General features: G+C 38.0%; 1 protein-coding gene across 3 annotated transcripts in view; it reads right to left on the bottom strand.

Moving 5' to 3' along the window:
- Nucleotides 1–25,678, bottom strand: part of enox2 (ecto-NOX disulfide-thiol exchanger 2) — a 209,837-nt gene that overhangs the window by 95,406 nt on the left and 88,753 nt on the right. For all 3 annotated transcript variants that reach the window (XM_081611697.1, XM_081611696.1, XM_081611698.1), the window contains one exon: nucleotides 20,400–20,546. In XM_081611697.1, coding sequence (XP_081467823.1) covers nucleotides 20,400–20,546 — 147 coding nt within the window. The remainder of the gene's footprint in view (nucleotides 1–20,399; nucleotides 20,547–25,678) is intronic.

Raw genomic sequence — 25,678 nt, 5'->3', positions numbered from 1 at the left:
CTTAGTATCCTTGTATACCGTAGATTAAGGTCTGCTAAAACCTTCCAATCTGAGTCTAGATTCTTCTCCTTTTTTATCATATGGTCTAGATAATCCCATAGTACATAACATAAACATGCTCAATGTTTGTTTGCTATACACTTTCTGCTTTGTTTACCCACTCCAACCCTAATTTGCCTTCAGTTTTAGCATCATTATTGAGACAGGAGCTTGAAGACAAATCCCCAGCTTTTGAGATTAATTATTCTACGAGAGGCGGCAAAGCAGTAAAATAAACAGAGCGTTGGAGAAATTAACCATCTTAAGGTTTACGAGCAGCGATCTCCTGAGTGACCAAGAGTTAAATTTGGGAAGGGCTGATTAATTTTTCTCCTCAGTGGTGTCAGTACTGTATCAGGAGAACATAAAAGAACAGCAAAGATATAATAAAAATGTTAAATAAGAGGAAATTAAAGAAAATAGCAGAAAGAAAACCTAAATCTCTGGTGTTTAGGCTGAAGGTCACATGGATGGATTGCATTTTAATATTTTAACCCGGATCTCTAAGCATCACTCGACTGCAGAAAGTGTGAGTTTCTCAAAGGAGCCTGCATCTGCTTGTTAGGAGTTTGGTGTTTAACAGGCAGTCACTACAAAGGCAAATTGTTGCTCAGCACAAGAGACGTAAATTGAACGTGTTTATTGACGCCTGAAGGACAGTTTGACAACCTAAGAGGGAAAAAAACAAGCTGGAACATTTCTTTAGGTCTGTTTTCTGTCTGCTTTGAAGTTTGAACTGTCAGGAGTGGAGACTATATGTCCCCAAAGAGGGAACAAAAAAAGTTGTGGGACTGTCAGTGTTCATGCTAGTCAAAGCATTCGGAGGACTGTTAGCTTGTAGCCTTATAGTGCTGTTGGGTGGGTGAGGATGGATTGCTTTAGAGAGGTGTGGGAAACATGGGGGAGTCTTTGGTGGTCATGGTTAATGAACAGCTGAAAACGGCCCAAAGCAAACTTTCAAAGTATTAAAACAGCAAAACACGCACCACCATAGCAGCTGAGTCTCCTGCAAATAAAAGGAATGCCCAATGAATCATTTTCAAACAAAAATTTAAACTTGTGGTTCAATATAAGGGAATTTCATTCTAGAAAAATTTAGAAAGCAACGAACCTTTTAATGCCATTTCTGTGATGACATAAAAGGAGGTTAAACAAAGTTTATTTCCCTTTGTTTCAGTTGAAAACATCTGACCTTTCAACACTTTTCTTGATGTTTTTTTTTTTTTTCCAGCTTTTCCCTTTTGTTCATTTCCAGTCCTAACCATGGTGACTAATTGGCCAATATAAACTAAATATAGCAGATTTAAAGGTTACATTTTTAAGAGGAAAAAATATTTGCGGCGTGAAGGGGAAAATGGAGGTCTAAAAACTTTTCCTTGAGAATTAGGTAATTGTATCTGCATGCATGTGGAATCCATTCTCTTGGTTTAGTAAACTGTGCATTTGACTTTACAACATCATTGGTATCTAAACGCATCAGGGGTTTAAGCTGAGGACGTTGATGTAAACATTACAACAGTGGACCACTTATGGGTCAGTATTTGGTGAACTATTAACGGTTCAACATTTACATATTTTTCTGTGTTTTAACTCCAAATTCTTTGAGAAAAATGTGTCTACTTTTTTGTTGTAGAGCAAATCTAAAATATTTGGCTGAGCAAATGCAGCTTTGGGAGCTGAAATAACTTGGCAAAATGCTACTTGACACAATATTGCCTGGCCTTTTTAAAGCAGCCAATCGAGGAACACCAAACATCTTCCTTGGCACCGATTGGCTGAACCGCCAAGAACGGAGATAAGGAAGACTCTAGATTTTAGCTTCTGGAGTAGAACTAAAACAGATTTCAATGTGCATTAAAACACAATAAGGCATATAACTACTAATATAAGCAGTTGGGTCTCAAATAATCACAGATTTTTACTATTCATCTCTAGTTGTGGTTCCTAAACCCCAGAAATACTGGCGGTCCAACAAACTATATTTGTTCCAGGACACCCTATGAGTTGCAAAACTCAAATATGATATTGTATTTTGTGTCATTATGCTTCAGCCATTTTCGATGCTGTCATAAGTCACATAAGATATTTAAATTAATCTCTTAAACTAAAGGATGAACACTTTTATGTCTAATTTAAAAAAGGTTCTTTGCCAAGTTGTCAAAACTACTTCATCCCTCAAGTTTAAGTGAATTTTATGCTTGAATGATTACCATAGTGACATATAGTACTCATAATGAAGAGATGAAAAGCTGAAAATGAGCAAAAAGGCAGACAAAGACCAAAGGAAAAAGAATATCATCACAAACTTTGACAAACACTGCTTGAGATCACCAAGGACACTATAAATACATTTGCGTGCTTCAAAGTCGTAACTTATTACGTTATTGCAGTTGAATGAGCCAGCATGCTGCTGGTGAGCGCTTCACGCTGAAACTCCAGAGACGGGTCTGCCTCCCTGACTCCCAGCACTAACTGTGGGCAAAGGCGTTTGTCTCATATCCTCTTCATCCAACTCGCACACACCCACACGCCCTTCCATTACACAAGCTCTAGGGACTGGAGCAAATTTCACATCAAGTAGTTCGCCTGCCAGACAAGGCTTTCTGTGGATTCCATTAACTAAAACAGAAGCCTAATTACTTCCTTGAGATCAATAAAAAATGATACAGACACATGGGCAGAGAGGAAGTAAGGTAAGAGAGGAGATAAAACTTTTAGGGTGACCGTTGAGTGTATTAATTGTGTCGACTTTTAGGATAAGGAGACAATAGAGCAAAAATGTCTTCATCAGCGGTTTTTGCTTTTACCCAGGAGACTCTGGGGTACTTCTGCCGGCAAAAACATCTGCAAAATGTACGAGTTCGGCCTAAAAACAAGATCAGATGGAGTGGATTTCCACAGTAAAGAAAGAAAAAATGTCCTAGTTTCTCCATGTGACGTGACAACTACCACAAAGATGCAAACATCTGCGTAGTTATTAAAAGAACAGGTCCATCATCAAAATATATGACACATCAGCACATATGGATATAACCACCATTCTTTTCAGTCTCGGGTTCCTCTTGGTTGCTGAGGAAACCTAATGGGCACTCTGTCACCATGACTACCACTAAGCAGCTCAACCAATCCAAACACTATAAAGTGAGCAGAAAAAAAGTGATCTTTTAATTTGTATGTTTTTGATAAAAAATAGCTGTTTACTGTCACACTTCATCATAAGATTAAGAAAAACGCATGTCCATTGACTAAATAACATATTTAAATTATGAGACAAGACGTTTTCTCAAAATAGAAAAACAAAAAAAAAAAAAGAGTTGAAGTTTTAAAACTATACATAAAATTATAAAAGTGTCAAACAAGCTTTAGGAAATATTCTGCTTTAGGAAAAAAACAAAGTAGAAATGAGCAACTACAACCAGTACGATTCAACCTGCAATTAAGAAAAGGCTTCACATTAAATAAAGCTGATAAAGCTTTCCCTGGAAGGCCACCAAATTGGCTCACACCATTTTTTATTTTACCAACATCTTTGGAGTCCCAGCATGAATTTAATACACAATTTGTTGTGTGAGGCAAAAATGAAAGTGATGGCAAAAACTATTTGCACTTGAAGCTCGTTATCAAAGATAATTTGTCAAAATATCAGCGTAAACATGCAAAAGCTGCTCATCAGGTGTAAGGATTTGATTTGTATTTTGCCACTGATGTTTAAGATTAATTATTGAATTTTTTTTTACAAAATATAAATCGAAAACCTTTTCAATAATAATAGTTCTTTTGCATAATTTTATTGTCATCTGATGTTTTGCTTTTCTTCTCTATCAGAAACGGGTGAATCTATATCTGTCAATTTGTGAATAATTTTGGGTTTAACTGGAAGTAAAATTAATTGAATTCTTCAGCCAGCACACACAACTACTACACACACATACATGTTGTTTTTTATATGCTAACAGTTCCGGTTACTGTATCTTCCAAAGGTGTCGACACAAGAACAAACTCTTATCGCTGAAAAGTATCTGCTGACCGCAACTTTTTTTGAGAAAATACAGGCAAGTATAATGACATGCTGCAAACATTTTCTGTAGTCGTTTGAAAGGAGTATGTATAAGGTCGAGTTTAAGAGCTATTTTATGTTATTTTTAAGTCTTACTGTTGGAAAGTTTATTTGGATAAAGTTTGCAGGTATACTAACAAATCAGTGTCAACTTCATAATTTGGCATCTTTTGGATTTGTTTACTTTAACTAAATTTTTCAATAAGGATGTTTTTTTTAAGAATTCAGTACTTTGCCAAACAGCACTGCTGTATAGAAAAGTAAAGTGCATATGCATATGATTAAAAGTTTAATGCAGCTATAGTTTCAGGTCCTGACTAACAATTACTTAAAACAAAACACTCAACCCACTTTTACCTCTTGTGTTAATTTATCGATTTAATTTTAATCATTTTCAATTTCCACTGGAACGGAGAATTACAAGACTCATTTTCACAAATTAATGTGGTTCCAACTATCAGCAGAGATTGACAGGAAGAGTGTTAAAGCAGCGCATGTTGAATGAAGGCGGTGAAAAATAGGCATGAAATAAAATTTTCAATCGTATTAACAAACAAGCTGATTGCATCTACTCTATATTTCCCCGCTGGAATAGAGTCTCTGGAAAATGAGGCGCGGGCCCTGGATTTGGCCCTGTCCGCCCCGTGACGGCTGAGCTGTTGTCATCTGCAGCAGGTGACAGCATCTTATCAGGAGCTGCAAATTACAACGTGGGAATCTTATCAGCGGCAGCCAATTAGAACCAGGGAAGTAGCAGCGAGAAAATGTCAACAGCTCAGTGAACTTGCCAGGGTTCTTATCGGGCCACGCCTCTTCATCCAGGCAGCTTTCTTTGAGTATGTCATGGCAGTAATGACTGCCAGAGCAATGTTGTGACAAGAAGGGCTGAAGGAATAACCGGGTCTCTAAAGAGCAAGCCTCCCAGAAAGACTCCACACTTCCTGAGAGCTGCCAAATTTTAGCAGGTTTTTGACAGCTGACGACTAAAAAGCAAAGGAATTCTTTCATTTTCAACCTCAGCCGGGTGTGTGTCTAGACGGAACAGCAAAGGTTATAAGAGATGTTAAAAACTCGACATGTAAAAGTACACATGGGGACACATTTCTGCAGTGCAGCAGAGGAAACAGCAGGAAACTGAGTCACTTATTTAGGAAGATTAAAAAGTTTCAACAGCTGCAACTTGACCACTATTGGTAATATGTTTACATCGATTATATATTGAAAACAAGAAGAAAAATCTCCTCTGAAATGTTTTCTTTTCAACTAAATTACCTGGATGGAGAAGCTCAGGATGATTACAGGGGCTGCTGCTCCTCTGACAGGATCCACACCCTTTTCTTGCTTGCAAAAGTACTTCAAGTTGGATTATCTCCATGTGAATAAAAACATGATCCAGAATCACTGTTATGCAGCAGACAAGGTCCTATTACCAGAACAATTAAAATGATAATCTGTGTTTCTATAAATGTTATACCCATCCATCCATCCATCCATCCATTTTCTTTACACCCTTGTCCCTTAGTGGGGTTGGGAGGGTTTACCCATCTTACTTAATTGGTCATAAATATCGATTTAAAATTTCATTGCCTGGTCCAAGTCATTTTTACTAAAGTACTGTCCTGTAGCTGCTTTTGTTTACCTTCTTACCACATGACTTGTTCTTGGTACAGCTAATGGCACCATTAATTGTTATTTTTATTACCGACTGATCTATATATCCGAATCTTGACAATACCAAACGATATTCAATGCCGGCCGTGATGCTGGTATAAAATTTTGACCTCAATATTGAGCAATAGTTCAGACAAATGAGAGGCAATGCCATTGTGTGACACCTTTACACTCGGTGTAAAGGTATAAGGTTTAGTTTCTATCACGATTGGTCATAAAATTTAATGGGGATAAGGAATACATATAGAACGGACTGGCACTCATGACCTTATGCAGTATTCAAGCAGACAGTGACCTCCTCTGACTCAGGAAAAGTTGAATAAATGAAATGAGCTTTGTCCCTGTGAATCTTTTTCTGTTAATTCTCAATGAATGAGAAGAAGCTGAGGCTATTTCTCTGGTAAATTTTTTTCCTTTAAAGCACCATGATTGACTGAAGATATAACTGCATGAATAGCACAAAACTCTCAGGTATAGAAATGCGTCAGATTCCAGATGAACAGTCGCGTCACTTGGCTTGGAATGACAATGACCCTGCAGCACAGACTTTCCTGCAACGCTGTGTCACATCCCACACCAGCACAGACTCACAACACCGCCTGTAATGTATGGAAGACAGATCCTGCCACATTTATCAACCAATAAAGGAATAATTAAATGGACTGATGAGGTAATTAATGTGCTAAATATTGCATGAAAAACAGAAAATAAAAATGTTTCCAACTTATTTGATTAAACTGTGTAGCAAATAATATTTATCACGTTCAACACCATTCATTAAGAGTTACCACTATTATTTAATTTTCCATTTTATTTTCAAACTTTTTGTTGTATTGGAGTCCTCAAACATGGTGCTGGAAAATTACACAAAAACCACGTTTGGAATTTTAAACCTTATCAAGTTTAGATTAAACTAATTAGCTCTACTTATACAAACCAAATAGCTGAGGGGCAACACAGAGCAGGGGAAGGTCAGGAGGCAGTTAGCAGAGATGTTGTTGTTTTGTTGACACTCGAATACTGTAAGGGAGCTGCCACATAGAAAATTAATGCAACGGTTTAGTATTAAGATCCAATTTAAATTACTATAAAAAGTAAAGTTGGAGCTCAAGGATTTGGAAACGCTTGCTGGAAGTTTAGGGAAAAATGTGTAAAAAGAGAAAATTCTTCATCTCTTTTCTTTAACTTAATGGACAGGGGGCGATTTAGATCTGGGAACTGAGACAACTTTGGAAAAAGATTGACATATAGTGTGGATCACTACCCTACTAAAAGACCCGACGAAGGCTCATTTTCAGTTTACGGTGGGAGAACACCAGATTTATTATTTAAATGTCCTGGTATATACGAACATTCATGCCATACACCAACTATAGGTTTTTGGAGAGAAATGGGGTCATCAGCATCACAGGTCCTCCACCATACTTATTGCATTTGTTGCTGCCTCTTCAGCCATTCTTAAAATTTATGTTGTTAAACAATTTTTCTTTTTCTGGTATTTATCAAGATAGTTTCACAATTTCCAACATAGCTTGAAGTACAATAACTCAAAAAAGCTTTTAATTTGAAGCTATAACTCGGGTAAAAGTCGTTGTTGTGACAAAAGAAAGTATCTTATGAAGTCAAAATATAAAACCTATGATCTGACAAATTGTTTTGAGGCCATACAGTACTAATCCCTTATGCTAAAAAAATCACCATATAATCTCACAGAAGAGCTGGTGTCCTTTTATAACTTTTATAACTTTCAAAATCCATTTTATTGAGGAAGAGGGCAAAGCCACATAAACATGTCTTGTATTTTATGTCCTATGCACCACAAAAAGCTAAGAGTTAGGAGAGCAGGATGCTTTAGTCCTCTTTTAAACATTAACATGGTCAAATAATGAAATGGAGAAAAGACAAAGCAGCTCCCAAACACAGAGCAGTCAACACCATTCTTAGGCATTGTTTAATTTGATTCAATTTATGTTGAGGACAGCCTAATATGAAACCATTCAAAAGAAACTGTTAAAAATCTTCCGTTATGGAAGCATACAAATTAAACAAGTCAGATTCAATATAGCAACGACACTCGTCAATTCAGCTGCAAGCGGATCCACAGCAGTTCATTTAGCTATGCGCATATGCATCACAACGTCTCCTGTTTTTCTCTCATCTCTGTAGTTTCTTCTTTATAAGACAACTGCTGAAATATTTGATGAAGTGCAGCTGTAAGGCAAGAACAAACAACTTTTCTGACAAACAATGCTCCGCACGACCATTGGGGATTGGGCCAAAAAACTGCAGGGGTGGAGCGCTTCCTTCCAGAGAAAAACAAACAAGTTCCAGTTCTGATTTTACACTGTGCAGCTGAAGATTATGTGTAAAATCTGACAATCCACCTGGCTGTAGGAACCTCTATAGTAAAAGCACATGTGCACAGACCTGTAATAAAAGAGAGCAGGATGACAGCGGAGGGGGACCAGACATGCTCATTAAACTGGTTGCAGTCTTAATGTCTTGCAGTGAGAAGCAGCTGGTATGGATCAGTTAACCCCGCTGGAGGCTCTGAGGGAAGGCAGACGGAGAAGGAGAGGTGTTGATCGAAGGAGAGTGGAGCTGCAGGGTGACGGTGATGAATATGCTGCTGAGAGCACGGTGCCAGTCAGAAAAGGAAAAAAAAAGAAGATCCCTGCAGATTCTAGTCTTTTCCACGCTCAGGTTCCTTTTTGTGTCGTTTAGATTCCACTTGAAAACTTAATTTAAACTCCGACTTAAACAAGAATGGTCAAAGTTGCTTTTGATTTCTACGGTTGAAAGAAAAACCTTGTCTGGTTGCGCCAAACAGTTCAGTTCAAACATCCACAAAAACTAGCAGAAGCGAAATTTAGCTCCATTAGTGGTAGAAACAAAGCTTATCTGCATCAACATGATAAATAATTCATCAAGTAATTCAACCTATCTGGGTGAGTGCTTCTGCTTTGGTGTTTTAGGGCCACCTCAGACTTGTCGAGATCTGAGAGTCGCTGGTAGCTTGATGAAACATAGTAGATAAAACCTCTCAATAGCTCTTACATTTGTAATTGAACCATCTGAGCCCTTGAATCTTGGTCCAGCCGTTTCCTTTGGAGAACATGCACTCAAGAGGAAATGGCATATTTATTTCAACAGAGGGTGGAGTGGTTTCAAGGAAAACACAAGATTAGAGCCCTTCATTACACATGTATAGGCACCTATGCAGCGTAAGTGCCATTTACCTGAGATGCTATCGTTTAAGATTTCTACGAGCTGGCATATATTAGATGAAGAAATAATATATTAAAAAATATCTCGGTTTTCTATTTTGCAAAAAAAAAAAAAAAAAAAAAAAAAATTATGTCACGTTTAAAGAATGCAAAATCTGAGCAAACGCCTAAATGAAAAAGAAATGTGAACAAAAACTTGAAGCATTCTAACAAATTCAAGATACTATAGTGAAAGGCCATAAGACACAAAAAGATGATTTAGCAAGAAAATCATACTCTATAAAAATTTAAATCCTTAGAGAAATTTTAAAAATCTGGCATGCAACAACAGCCTCTATCAGGGGGCAGAAAAACGTTTTCCAGATTATTCCTCAACCATAGCTGGAGTTTTTTGAGATTACGTTTACTGTCACCACGGTAATTACTCCCTCATGCCTCCACCCTCTCACACGCACGCGCGCACACACACGCACTACAATAGATGACAATAGTTTTCCATCTGGAAGACTTGATCCGAAAACAAATTCATTATTTTCTGAACAGATAGAAATAGATTAATCCTCACAACCCCACTTGTTCTGACATTGTTGAGACACACTGTAAATGTTTGGGTCTTTCTCCATCAGTACAAACTTGCCGCACTGTTGCAGGAATATTGTTTTCACTTGCCTGGAAACACAAGTTTTATTTTTGAGTGCTGGAAAATGTTAACATTTCGGTCACTGACCAATAAATCAGTACGACACTTGAAATCCTAGAACCCTTGAAACAACCAGATTGTCATCATCAGGAGCAAAAAGTAATTCATGAGCCATCATATTTTTCCCATCTGGTTGGATACCTTGAGTAAGAACAAGTAGGCCGTGCACATCTCTGATCTTTTTTCTTTTCATCATGCAAGACGATAAATAAATAAAAGGCAGCAAACGAAGAGGCCATATAGCTAGATCTTTGGAGAGCTTCGCCATTAGCTTTGGCTTGAGCCTTCGGACAACCAAAGTGCCCTCTTGCCTTGAATTATTTAGCGCTCACATTTGTAGGCTTTGCCAGTTGAGGGGATATAGCGCTAAAATCCCAGACCACTGAAGCATGCAGGAAAGCGGCAGAGAGCATGGCCGCACAATTAAAAAAGAAAATACATACTGGAGATAAGTGAGGCAACAAGACAAAAGATGAATGGGGATTTAATTTCCTTCCTTGATGATCATCAGGAGAGGAGATCAAGACTATAGGATCCGATAACTCTGCTCCAACTCGGATCAAAGGATCCTTCTATGAGCTGAACAATTTCACCGCGGAGGACACATTGTTCGTGGAGACACATACACAGATTCTGCACCGACTTTATCTCTCCCAGAGCAGCCGCGGAAACAATTGAACTCTTGTAAAAGAGAGAGAGAGTAACCCTTGCTGGATAAGAAGAGGGGAGGAGTTAGTAGCACGGTTTCCTTGCAGCAAGGACGTCCTGAATTCAAATCCAGTCTTCCTGTTTGCATGGTTTCCCCATCCAAGTGTGGGTTCTCTCCAGGTACTCCGGCTTCCTCCCACAGTCCAAAAGCACAATTATTAGGATACCTGCTCACTTCAAATCATCCTTAGGTGTGAATGTAGCTGGTCGTTTGCCGTGTGTTTGACTGACCTAATATGACCCAGTACTGTGTCATTATTGATTCAATTGAATATTGAATAGTTAAAATAATGAAATGAATCTGAAAAACAGATTTCACTTTCATTAGATACTTAGTAGCAACACCTTTTGCAGTAATCAATGCAAACAATCTATTGTCTACATTTGCAAACAGTAGCTGGGGTTTTATTGAAACGTGGTGTCTTGAAATTTGTAGATCTTTTTAACAATATTCAAAAAGATTCAATCTGGTCTCAGACTTTTAGGAATAGTCTAAATTTTTTGTTTTGCTAGAGCTATTCTTGAACGCCTTTTCCCACATTTTTACCCTAGAACTGAGTCTGAGGCTGGGTTTTCTGTCACTGAGCGGTACGTTTTGCTCCAGGAAGCTTTGGTGGTCTTGAGACTTCATCGTGCTTTGGGCAGACTCAAAGTTCTTTGTGCCAAATGCAGCAAAGCAGTCTCCTCCATGTTTCCCAGTAGGCTTGGTGATTTTTTTTCTTTACAAGACCAATGTTATCAGCCTACAGGATACTTTCAAAAACTTTGGAGTTTATCAATGAGAATTTTGTTGAAAGGAGAAGAACATGAGGAGAGGAAAGTGAACTGGTGCATAAAGACTTCCTATCCTACTGCTACTGTTAGAAATAGGATAGTATTTAATGTCTTCTCAATAATCTATAAAGCACTGAAAGGTTTTGCTTAAATACACACCGAAGACCTGCTCACTCAGTTCCTGAATTGAACAAGGGAAGGTTTAGTTTCTATCCCCCACAGCTCAAACCCATTTCTGTTTAGTATAACTGTGTTGTGCTTTCAATGCAAACGTTGTGTTTCTAATGTGTGTTATCTCCGGTCCTTTGTTTTGTCAAAGCTATTTGAATTACCGTGTATAAATGGTGCTATATGGTTTCTTTTAACTGAGGGACTTTGCAGTAGAAATTAAACACTTCCACCACAGCATAATAAAAAATAAATAAATCAGAGTAATTCTCATTTCACACCAAACTCTTCGAGGCACCAACCTGGTCATACGTCACCCTGACTGTCATCTGTGACAGTTTTAACATCTTGCTGAATTATTAATCTTCCGCTGTTTGACTGCTACTTGACTACAAATTACACCACACTACATTGTTTTAGGCTCTGATTCATCATCTTACAAAAAGAGATCACAGAGAAAAAAAAAACGAAATACTGCAGCACATAATGCCAGAAACCTTTTTACTGCACTCTATGAGAACATGAGCTTACATTCAGTTTAGCGAAGTGCATCTTTCTGATGTCTGGTGCTCCACACAAGAGAAACTCAGTGAAGCTGAAAACCATTTATCACAAGAAGGCCAGAGAAGGAAAGAGACCGGGTATAAACTGTACGCTTTCACAGACCTTGTACTGACAAAATAGCTTTGACAATTTCTAATACAAACCCTGAGAACAGATTTCCCTCATAGGTCTCAGCTTTAAAATACCTCCAGCAGATGCCACAACACAACGGAATGGTTTACAACAAGTCAGTGTTGTTCCAGTGGCAACGACAATCAGGAGTAAAACTGCCCTTCTTGTGCAACACCGTAATCTTACAGAGAAGTGTGAATGTGTGTGTTTGGCATCATTTCAGACAGTGTCCCACTGAGCCAGGTTTACCTTTTCAGCTGGACAGTCTTACATTGTTTCTTTGCCAGAGCCACCTGCAGCAGCTTAACAACTACCAGTAAATCAAAAAGAGGAAAGCATTCTCTCTCCCTCACAGGACTAATGCCTGCCTTGACGTCCAAACTGTGAAAATGTTTTGTACTGCAGAAAAACTCAGCATATCAATTGCAAATGCACGCTGAATCACAATGACTGCTACATGTGATATAATGCTGTAGCAGCTGTCTGGTAAGTATTAAAACAGCCAACCAACACAACTTGCATTCTTATTTTCTTCAGCTCAATGACATTAACCTTTCGCCTGCAGAATCAATAGCATTTTTATTCAATCCCCCCTCGCTTGGCTCCCAGGAAAGGTTAATGCATCAGCGATTTGATTGGTGAGAGCACAATTCTCTTATTGCCTGTGAATTGGCATTTGTGTTAAAAGTTTGATCGATTTTGATCAACGCAATGCCGGTATTAAAAATGCTCTGGATAAATCCATACAACAGGCCTCGGGTTCGAAAATACACCTCTGCTCTGATCACTACTCAGCATTTTTTCCTCCCGTCTAACAACCTTGTTACATGAAACCCGTTCAAGAAAAGGCCAAATGTTCTGCTTGGTGGAGCTTTATCACACGGTTATTTGTTACGGCACAGAAATGGAGCCAGACTTCAGTGGCAGCAGTCTTTATGTTGAACATATTCATGTATGTTGAACATATTGATACATATCAATCTATTTAAAAAATTGGAAATTTATACAGAAATACTTTTCATATATTGATTTTATTTTAAAACTTGGATACAATTATTTCATAACTTAGTTAATTTTTTCATGTTCCTGTGCTGAAGCATATCATGAATAAATTCAAATTTTCGACTTCACCGATCAAACTCAGTGGGCGGGACTAAGGCAGCTAATAGAGAGACTCTGGCGTCTGATTGGCTTCTTCCAAGTTTGCTATGACTGGGTCAATGGTTTTAATTGAAGTTGCCCGAATTGAGGAACACAAAATATTTGATTAAATCTTGACATGAATATATGTACTTTTTAAATTAAAAATACATTTAATTGAGGCAATTCCATATTAATAAAGTATGTCTGTATTTCCATTTTTTTAAATGCCACATTTAAATAATTATTTAATAGTTTATTAATCGTAAAATGAAAAAACTCTAGTCACAAAAAAGCCCATTAGAATAAATCCCACATTAAGGTAAAAGCTTTAAATAAAACAATAACGGAAACATTTTACAATTTAGAATTTACTTCTTCTTAAGTTAAGAGTTTCAAGAAACCTTTAAATAATAATCAGTGACTTTCACATGCACAAGTCCATTTTATTTAGCCTCTGGACAGTAGGCTGGATGAGGATCCATATTTATCTCGGTATTCTGGGATTGACCAGATTTCTATTTAACAGCATCTATATGCCAACAAGTTGTCTGGAATTGATGTGAGTAGTAATAATAGCAAAAACAACGTGGAGTCACCGAATAAAAATTTAACTCTAAAAATGAGCTTCTTAACCTGATGCACAAATTTAGAAGGTGAATGCTCCTAGAGTGCTGCTTATAAAAGGTCCGGAAACCTTTTTGTTGTCTTTGATATAGCAGATTTTTAAGACAGAAAAACTGCCATAAAAAAGAAATAATCACTGAGCCTTTCAGCCAAATCAACACAGACACACAATTCACCAAACACAAAAACAACCACTTTTTCCAAGGCCATCAGGTTTCCTGGCATAAATTCAGAGAACCTGTGGGTTGACCTGAACAGACCCGAAGAGGACCAAGGATTCTGGGTGATTTAGGAGAAATATGTGATGATAGATGATCAAAAATCTTTCTGTCTGTAAGCACCGACTTTCTGAATGTTAAAGCAGAAGACTACACTGACTTACTGGCAAACTTACACCGTTAAGCAATGAAAGCAGGGGTGTGCAAAACTGTATCACCTTTGCTGAAAAATAAATATTTTTTTAATGTGTTTTTTTTTTTTTTGCCTTTCGGGCACATTTACTCAATTTAATGATCAGATTATTCTAAAACTTTCACTGTGAGATTCTAAAACTGCAAAAAATAAAATAAATAAATACAAAATTTGAAAGTACTTTGAAACTTTTGACACATCTTTACCAGGGGTGTCAATAAATGTAATATGCAGGGTATATTGCAGCCGTATGTCTACATCCAATCCCTTCCGCCCCCCAAAAGGAAATGTGTTTGCACTCTCTTTGACCTATCAAGGGCTGCATGGATACAGAAAGTTAGCAGACGAATGCTGCAGGCAAGGTTTATGTGCAGTGAGTAAAAACATCTCATTACTGTAGTTGACAGAACCTCCCAGAGCTTCGGACTCTCCTTGCTCTCACCTGAAAAATAAATACCACTCTTCAATCCAAGCAACTTATTTCATAACAAGTTATAACTTCAGAAATGTTCGTTTTAATTTCTGCCTCACGCTTCTCCGGATGCAAACTTTGTTCATAAAAGGCAAAAGTAAAGATTTGTGCGGGATGACAAAATCCGGCTTGCAAGGATCCTGCTAATTTAATGTTTCTTATTCATCGAAAGGGGGGGAAATATTGCCTCTTAAAAAAAAAGAAATTGTGCATCATTTCAAAATCTCATTCCGCTTACTGCCTGCAGCTCAGACACAGCAGGACTTAAGGGGGGAAATGGCCATCTCTGACTGCGTTGAGAAACTGACAAAAATAACAGAGAGCAGAGTAGGGAAATCTCTGCAGCCCCAAGGCGCCACTTATTATGAATTAATAAAAGACAAGCACACAGAGGCAGACTGAATGTCCACAAACAGAGAGGACAGAGAGGATAAAGGGCAAAGATGGTGGTCAAGTACCTCGCCTCTTTGTTTAGAGGGGGGGAAAAACGCATAAAAATGTAATGCTTGATTAAAAGAAATGTTAATATTCATGAATTTGATATTAAAGGACTGAGACAGTTGAGCACAGCCCTTCCAGTCTTGCTATCACTTAAATTCTCAGGAACTATTTTTTTCCCCCTGAACTTAAAGTATAATTAGTTACACTGAGTGTCGAGTGAGTGTCTATTTTAAGGCTCGGTGAACAGAATATGAACTCTGCTTCAAACGTTTGAGACGTTTTGTTAGTTTACAGCAGGCGACAGCTCATCATTTCACATAGAGTCAAACAAAAATGATTATACCCAGTGAGCTTTTAGATTTTGTCACATCAGATGCAAAACTTTAGTGTATTTTATATTTTTTGTCATTCTTTATGTGAAAAACAAGCCCATAGTAGTGCATATTTGTAAAGTTAGAGGAGAATGACTCATGGTCTAGATGGTTCTTCAAGCTGGAAGTCTTTTGAAGTACGTTTCTATCAGCTTTGCACTTCTAGGGACTCAAATCTCTGTCACCTCTTTGTAAAACTCGGAACCTATGTCACATTAGATGGAGAATAACTACATCTAATGTGACAGATGTAGTTATTCTGGCAAGACTTTTTTGGAAAGTCTTGCCAAAAAACTTTCCATAAGATTTGGTCTCGACTTGATTGGTTCATTTTTAACACATGATTATAATTAATCTAGCCACTTTGCCGTCTTGCTAGAACGAGATTCTGTGAGCAAATTTTACCCAGCGGGTTTCTTGTACACATTTGCCATGTTTCCTTGTTGCAAACCTCATAAATGCATAAAAAATTAATTTTGACAATTCTTGCAGCTACTTTATTTTAAAAATTTAAAACCTATATATAAACTTCGCTTCCAGCTTTGAGCTGCTCCATCAGTAAAAATGTTGGTGGACATCAATAAATAATCAGGCGAAAGAATGAAATTCAACCTTTGAAGATCATATCAGTTTGTTTTTAAACCTCTTAAATGAGTTACTTGGGAGAAAATAGAGCCTCAATGGCTGTAAATATGCACACAAGATGTATAGGTGCAAGAATATTGCAAAGAGAGAAGAGAAAAAAACAAAAACAATCCATAACTGTTCCTTAATGGCACTTAGTCAATCGTGTTGTTAATGAATTGGTGCCTCATTGAGGGGCTGAAGCACCTGACCGAGACCAAAGACAATCAGGAGCTCGACAGAATCTGAAATTATAAGACAGTAAAGTCCTCACATTGATTTGCTTTAGACCTCGACTAACCTTGTCGTTCTTCAAAAGGTTTCAAGGAAGCATCAACAGACTCTCTGATTATGGCAGGTCAAGTCAAAGAAATTCGTAATTAAACTTCCCCACATAGACGTCGCAGATGTGAGGCTTAGACAACGAAGCCAAATACTGCTAACGCTTCTACATTTAAACAGAAATTTATAAAGAGGACTATAATGACACATATGACACCACGGGTTTGGGCACTGCAAGCATTGTTTTGTTAAACTGCTTCTGACCTTCTAACCCGATAATTACATCAAAATGAGAAAATTAAAGGAAGCAGAAATAAATTGCTGTCTAACACAACTCCAGCAAAGATCTGACATTCCTGATTGACCTCTACGTCTTCACTGTGAAAGAGGAAATAATTACAATGATTGTCTCATATTCATGCAACTGACCACTGATCTGGTAAAAGTAGAGAGAACCAGAGAACCAAATCTATGTGTTCATCCATGCATCAGTCCCATTGTAAAACCATCCATCCATTTATCTATGTAGCCATTCTTTTATTCCAGTATCACCAACTAATTTAATAATCGATTAATTGTTAACTGAAGTACAGACTACAAAAGGCCAGTTGCTAAAAGAACAACATAGAGCAGCAATAAAGCTAAAACTGTATAAAAATATGAACGTTTATAAAAAATAAAAAATAACTTTATTTAAATCTGTTCCACCCACAACTCCTCAAGTGGCAGTTTTAGCTTCACCTGGTTCAGATTCTGTAAAAAGACAATCTCAGATTAAGCACCTTTGCTTTCTAATTGTTAATCAGTTCAAGCAAAAATTAATGGATTAATCTGAAAATGATAATTTCTTTACAATCGGAATGCTGTTTTGGCATTTTAGGCAACACACACGTTTATTTCCTTATTTTCAAAATAAATTGATTTATTTATTAATTTCTATTTTTCAATATATTTCTAATATTGTCAAAAAAAAGATTTAAGTGGTACAATGAGAAATCTGCAGAATGTGATTATATCTGATTAATCGATTAACCATCTGAATAATTGATAACTAAAATAATGGATAGTTGTAGCTCTGCATCCCCTCCATCCATCTGTCCCTTTTTTAATCCATCCATCCATCGGGTTGTGGAGTTGACAGGGAACCAACACATCCATTTTCTTAGCAGCATTCTGGGTCAGCCTCAGGTTTTTGTCACAGCAGAATGTGATTAGGAGCGCCTTTACTCTGGTTAAAACTGAGTCTAAAACTGATGTTGTCTATAGACTGCTTTTAACAGACACAAAATTGGAAAAGCATGGCTGTGATGGTCAATAACTGCAGTGTGTTTGGTTGGTTACATGCGTCCTCTGGTGCAGTTTAATCTCCAATCTAAAGGTGCTAATTCTGCAAACTGGTTCACAGTCTTATTAGCGTTTTGGATATTCTCACAGGTGTCACACGGTACCCCATCACAGCAGAAGAAAGCAAAAATATCCTCAATTTCAGCAACAACAATGGCAGAGAAAATCCTGCACTGGTGGCACTGACAGAGTCATTTAGAGTCACACTAATGATGTGATAGTAGGCTGTCAGAGCAGCAGAGGGCAATTGCTCATATATAAATCACAGCATTGAATGGAGACCATAATTCCCTGCACTTAAACTGATCTGTCTCTTCACAAAATGTATCTATAGCGGTTACAATGATGTTTTCTTTTTTATGAAACACAGCAGGCACTTCAAGTTATTTCCCATGAAGCTCCTCAAATATGTGTTTTTCATAAGAATGAGTCATAATATCATAAAAAACAGCCTTATGAACAGACATTTAATTCATATCCATCATAATTCATCGTCCTACATCTAATATTTTCTTTGCCATTTAGGTAAAAAGCCTTGCAAAAGTATTCGACCCCGTTTCCTCTGGAAACTCTTCTCCATTTGGTTTTAGAAATCACATAATTATCAATTCAGAGTTTAATTGTGTGTAATTTAGTCACATTATGAATACATCTGTTCTGTGAGGGACTCAGAGATTTTATAGATGAACAAACAGCACCATAAAGGCCAATGAACATGGCGAAAAAGACAATGTCTCAAGCTGTGACAGACCAAGCAAGGAGAACATTATTCAGAGAAGCAGACAAGATTCACCATGGTAACCTTGTAGGAGCTGCAGCAATCCGAAGCTCTGGTGGGGCAATCTGCCGTCTTTTAGTCCTGCACTCCACAAATCTGACCTTTAAACAAGATTGAAAACAAGAAAGCTACTATTGCGAGAAAGCCACAAAAGAAGTCCTGTATGTGGTTTGCTAGAAGCCATTTAGAGGGGGACAGCAAGCTTTTTTTTTTTTTTTTATCAGCAGGAACAGGGAAAGTGGACAGAGTTGTTGGGAAGACGGATGGAGTAAAGACAGGTAATCCTGGTAGAAAACCTGTTAGAGGCTACAAAAGAGTTGAGACTGGTGTGAAGGTTTGCCTTCCAGCGGGACAATGACCAAAACATACAGACACAATCTGATGAAACTGAAGCACTTTTGAAAAGTCTCCACACCTGCACAGCTTGTATACAAGTTTGTATTTTTGTATGCAAAATTTTAACATGTCTGTATACAGACATATGTTTTACATGTGTTTTAGAGTTTTACATGTGAAAATGTTCAAAGCTTTGTAAAATCTTTCTTACACCTCATAAATGCACAGCTCTTGGTTGACCCATCTTATAAAGTCACAATTGAATCCACTAAAAAACAGCAACCTGTTGTAAATGTCTGTGATTTCTAAATCTTCTCATGACTGACTGCCAAGGCAGAAATGTTGATCTACAAATGTACTAGAACTGATTGAAACATACAACTTTAACTCGAATAAAAACAAATGCGCACCATCATTCACATATTTGTATTTGTAAAAATGATAAATATGGAATCCTTTTTCATTTCACTCCACAGTTACGCAGTAAAATCCAGATAAATACATTGATGTTTGTGACTGCAACATAATTAAATACGATACGTTTGATGGGCACGGTATATCTCTAATGAAGCAAAAAACATATTTCATATTCCTAACAAACAGAGCACATACAGAAAAGATGAGCATCATTCGTTCTAATCATAATTATTAGTTTCACGATCAGCCATGATAAATAGTTGCAGGTACAGTAAACCTGTACTAGTGAATGAAAACCAAACAGTTATCAATTCATGAACTTATCCAAGTAAAGATTTGAAGAAATGATCAAAAGTTGATTAGTTTTTTTTTTAATTGCACATTATTAAGTCAGACCAATTATCATGGCCAAGGAAGCAGAGAACATGGCATGCCACCTCCCTGTCTGAGGGGCTTTCTTCTGTCTACTTATAAAGCAATTAATTAGTCAGAACTTCTTTAATTCTTTAATTAGAAAGTCCTTCTTTAATTTGACACATTACCATGCAACCAGCCACTTACTCAAATGACTGTTTAATTATAGCGAACTCGAATAAACACGTGGACACATACATCTTCTCGCTGCGACACTCCCTGGGTGACGAGTCGAGTGTTTTGTGTGGGAGAACCAAAGGCGTGCAGGAGCTTGTGATTGGCAGGCAGTGTTGTCACGGTAACAGACATCCAGACACAAATACCCACGTACACACACACATAATCTCAAAGGAGCAGTTTTCCTGCAGCAGCTGCACGACCCCTAAACAGGCCAGACAACTGGAGCCTCAGGACATGGCAAGGTAATAGGAAACAGCAAAGACTAAAAAAATAAGCCACTTTTTGTCCATCCTGCCACCCAATAATAGGATTATGCCACAATTCCCATTTAAGGTATTGAATGTTGGTAGAAAAGAAGAAGCAAAATGGCAAGGTATGAAAGCTAGCTGAGGTAAAAAGCTGGGCGAAGAGAAAAGTCCTCCAGTTGAGCTTTTAGACACTTGGGTTGAAATTTGACATGGCTTAGGACAAAATGATGAGGATTTAAGAGCATGCTGTAATCCTGCTTCTGTAGAGGAATACTTGAGAGGGAGTAGTCGGTACCTGGAGGGAGGCTGGCTCTCTTTCTCTTTTTGCCGTTTTCAGCAGTGTTATCCAAGGGAGCGCACTCAGTCCCAAGTGGACCACTAGAACCGTTGAACTGAAGAGGATCGTTGTTGGTTGCTGGATCGAAGGGCAGAGCGTTGAGTCCTGAAAGACAGACGAGAAGAAAAAGAGAATTTATTAATTACTTATTGCAGTAGGTTTAGTCCGATCTTCTGGTTCTAGTCTACTCTGCATTTCCAGAATCAGAAGAACATGAAGAAGCAGCATACAGCATACAACTGCTGTATGCAGCATACAGCATGCATACAACTGCTGTATGCAGCATACATACAACTGCTGTATGCAGCATACATACAACTGCTGTATGCAGCATACATACAACTGCTGTATGCAGCATACATACAACTGCTGTATGCAGCATACATACAACTGCTGTATGCAGCATACATACAACTGCTGTATGCAGCATACATACAACTGCTGTATGCAGCATACATACAACTGCTGTATGCAGCATACATACAACTGCTGTATGCAGCATACAACTGCATACAACTGTATGCTGCTTCTTCATCTGGCTTCATCAGACTCAAAAGGACCAAAACTGTACAAAAGAAAGCATGAAATCGCAAAAGAATAAAATAACCAGCAACTACAAAATGAGCCTAAAGTTATTCTTTCAGGAGGTCCTAAATCTTGGTCCTCATGGTCCATTATCTGGGATGTTTTAGATGTTTCTCCGCTCCAGCACACCCGATTCTAATAACTGCTCTTCTCCCTCTGCATGCAATGAAGTTCTACAGCAGACCGTTAATGGCCCATTCATTTAAATGAGGTGTGCGGCCACAAGGAAACAACGAAAACATGAAGGACGGCAGGATTTCAGGACCAGCATTGGGAATCACTGACATGAAACGCCTCTTAGAAAAATCTAAGTTCCAGCATAGCAGTAATTTATCTTTTATAAGCACAAATCCATTAAAAAGATCATGACTCAGGTCAGTAAGGAGCAGACCTTACTGACTCTCTTAAAAAATTTTGGATAAAGTTGGCAGTGTGGGTATTTAAAAACACTTAAAATGTTTACATGAAAAAGCGCTGATATTTGAAAAATCTATTGTATACAGAAATTTCACTTTCATAGAACCAACGTTTCTGGTTCATTCAACTGTAAACTGTGTAGATGTTAAAAGACGTTTTATAAAGCATAAAGTATAAACTAATATTTATCACTCTGTCCAAAATGCAAAAATAAGACGACGAGCAGACAAGAAAAAAAGTGAACTTTCCTGAGTCTCTTTTTCTAGTTAAATTGGGTTATCTGTCTCTCTTTTTCCTGTCAGAGCAGAGCAGAATCCTAGAAAGATTCAGTTTACATTCATGAAAAATTTATTACATTTCTTTGTGCTCAAATTTATTTTCCCTTTGTGGCACAACTGAGCAGGAGATCCAGACTCCTGCAGCTTCAGAAGAGCTCTAAAAATAGCCACATTAATGTGGTTTACATGTAGCAACAGCCCAAATGAGACGGTGTCATCCGTCTTTACGTTTTATGACTTCAATCAGCCAGAAGCAAGACTGTCTAAGAAATAAGTTATAGAAGGCAAAAAACAAAAAAAACACGAAATGAAGCTGTAAACTATCAAGTCTCTATTTCAAATGTTATCAAACTTTCAAGTTGCTGTCAACAAATATATTATCTTGCGTGTTCATATTCATTTAATCTTTCACAAGGCTTGCAGAATTTTTTATATTCCTTGAACTTTCCAACTTTTGTGATATTGGAACCAAACACTTCAAGATATTCAATGGCAGTCATTCCAACACAGACAGTTGCTTTGATCCAAGCTCTGGTTGTATGTTTAGGGTCGTTGTCGTGCTGAAATATGAACCTCCGCCCCAGTCTCAAGACTTCACTAGCTTCTTAAAAGTCTCCTTCCAGGATTATCTTGTATTTGGCTCCATTTGTTATCATTGTAATTAAAGGAGAGAGACAGCAATAAAAATAGCAGCAATAGCAGCCATCTGCCTGCTTTTTTCACTGTGACACAGCGCCTCCAGAGGTGAGGCACAGAACTGCACTGTTTCGCTTCAGACTCCTTACATAGGTTTCAACATGCAATGCATAAATTCATTATAAAAATTAAGCGATTTTGACCTTAAGAATGTTGAAATCATACAAAGCAAAAACTAATTTGCACACCGGTGAAGCGAACAACATGATTTTCTGTAATCACTGTGTGGTTGAATTTTTTATTATATTATGACTAATAATCTGATGGTCATGTTATGTCATGTCTTTATTCCAGGTGCTTATTAACTTTAACCAAAGGAACATGTCGGGGCCACACACCCAAGACAAGATATTGTTTTCTGCAGCTGCTCAGGAGTCAGACTGTCTCCCCAGTGTTTTGGGATCCCTCGTCTTTGAATGAAACCGATGTATGAACTTTGTCTGAAAGAACCCACTGTGAGCCTCACAGCTTTAATCTGACCTGTTCATGAGTTTTTGATCTTGTGATTCCTATATCATGCACATGGTATAAAATAAACCTGACTGGGCGATTCCACCTAACAGTGCTAACAATTAATTTCTTCCACAATAATTGGTCGCACCTATTTTACTTGTCATGACTGGCCTGGATTTTTTTAAGAGTTTCATACGTTTTCAGTTTTCTCGCCTTCTTCTTCTGGTGAGCAATCTACTAGTGTTGTATTTAACTGCATTGTATTTATGGGCATCAGAGTAAAGGGGGCTGAACAAGAAGGCTTGCCAAAATGTTCACATTTTTGTACGCACAAATGTTTGAAAACCTTCCCACGTTGCACTTATAATAAATTACATGAAATTTTGTGGTTGCAACATAGAAAAACGTGAAATGAATCAGTGGGTATGAATACTTTGGTTACCATTTGGCCTCACAGTCACCTTATGGGAGAAGCTGAAGATTTGCTTGCATATAGTGATAAGAACATGAGACATAAGGGATTCAAACACTCTGAATGTGTGGGTGGCGGATCTGTGGGTTCTACATTTGCTGCAGACTCAGTTAAATGGATCTCCTGTCTGGGCTCTCACACATCTCTCCAGTCGATCTCTACCGAAAATCCATCTGTCACACTTATTTACAGATGACCGTCAATCCTCTAGAGTGAAACAAATCCATTACTCAGGCAATGTTAACTCTGTCACCAATAAACAGATACGGCTTACATTAAGGGAGACAGCTCTCAGTCACTAAAGGCAGGAAGAAGTTCCCAGGAAAAGAGACGAAGAGAAGCAGTGGAAAGATTGAGACAACGCTGAACAGCTGGTAGGGAAATACCACTCAGTTTCAGGGGATAATGTCCTATTACAGGTCATGAAGGACAAAATGTTCACTTCTGCTCCCACTTGTGGGCATATCCCAAAATTTTCATGGATTTTTCTCCCTTAGGAATATGACTTTATAAATGTGGCACCGAGGTTGTACAAAGAATCAAGAAAGACATTTGCTGCAATTTGAAACTAAATCTACTTGATTTTATGCGACCAGAAAATCTTGAGTGAAATCCAAGACCTCATCTGGCTCTTAAGTAACCACAGTAATTCAGTGTGAAGATTGGACACAGAGGAAATGAAACATTTTAATCACCAGCCCGACGCTCAGTTCTGCGAGTTTCAGCTGAACCGAGCGTCCATTCCTGCCCCGTACGTGTCTTTGGAACAGAACGCTTTCAGTACAGGCGTGTAAACCTGCATATTAACAATGTCTTTGCAGGGTCATTGCCCCCGTCTCTGCTGCTACTCATGTATCTGCTGGCTGATGAATGGCCTGTTTAAGTTTCAACATCTGGCCAGGAGGGAGGAGCGATGTCAGCGAGTATCACTCCCCGGGGGAGGAAGAACATAAATACCAGGAGGCTGGGTGGAGACAGGAGGAGCCCGAACAGAGTGGCTGCAGAATAAATTAAGGCAATGAAACTGCTAAATGGAGACACAAACTTTATGTGGTGAAAATGCAATCACAGAAACGTGGCAAATTATTGTGACCCACACATATCAAGGACGCATTAATAACATGCAGCACTAATGATGGAGAGCCAGGCGAGCACAGGCACATTAAAATACACGGTAAAAGTCAGTGGGTCATTAACTCAGCATATGACCACCTTGGAGTTCAATCAGAGTCTGTACTGTGTATTCCCCTGCAGAATGAGGGACAATGTGATGTTCCAATTTAATGCATTTCATTGTTAAGGTACACTGAAGGCGCACCAAGTTGCATTTTGTTCCCTTCAGGTGTATCTACACACAGAACCGCAATCAGATATTTGTAACTCCCTGTCCATTAGCCTAGAAACAGGCTGAAATAGGAATAGATTTTATTTTGCAACGTCAGCATGTGACATATCTCCCAGCAGGAACGGTGGTAGAACAAAAACATAAAAAATCATTTTTGATGCATTTTGAGGCTGAAATGGACAGTTCTAACTCTGCCAACAAACTTCACAACTTGTCTTAATATCCTTTTATGACCTAATTTTGAGTGAGGCAAAAGATTGAAACATGTAAATGAGGCATTTGGATAAATTATGGTTAATTTTTAAGGGCATAGGAAGAGAAAAATTCCCTTACAAACCAGTGTACAGCGAATACAGTGCCTCATCTCAATGAGAGTATGTCATAAGACATCCAAAATAATATACAATGAATTCTATCCCACATGCCAGTCCCACTATTTTTAAAAGGTATAATCATGTTTGCTCCAACACTCAATTTCATAATAGGATCCATTAAATAATGTTGATATAATTAGTCTTTAATAATGCATCAAGGGTTTTTGGCAGGTTCAGGATTTGAACTTATGATCTTTCAGTCAGAGAGCACAGCACTGAGCTGCGCTAATTTTCTTAGCAGCACATTTGTATAATTCTCCTGTAATGCCTCATCCAATTCCTATCAGCTAATAACTCAACGGTAAAGGATGAATAATGCATTGCATAAGGAAATGTGCATCAGCTCAATGCGGAGAGGAAGGGCATCAATGGGGGAATACCCGAAGCAGCAGACTATTAACCTAATGTAGAACTCAGAAACTTACTGACCATACAGACTGCTGTGTTTATATAACCAGAGCAAGACAAGGGGCCAGATGGTGGCATACGGCATTAACATAACATGTTTTCAACCTCAGAAATATATTAACTTCCCTGACTTTTCCACTTCGTTAGTAAACCCTTTCTGTCTATCAAACTGCCTTTCTGCTTCACTGACTTATATCCTCAAACAGCCA

This window comes from Poecilia reticulata, chromosome 10 (assembly GCF_904066995.2).
Source record: "Poecilia reticulata chromosome 10, P_reticulata-male-v2, whole genome shotgun sequence".
Classification (NCBI taxonomy): Eukaryota; Metazoa; Chordata; class Actinopteri; order Cyprinodontiformes; family Poeciliidae; genus Poecilia; species Poecilia reticulata.
The sequence above is the reverse complement of the archived record's forward strand: the minus strand, read 5'-3'. Positions and strand labels throughout refer to the sequence as shown.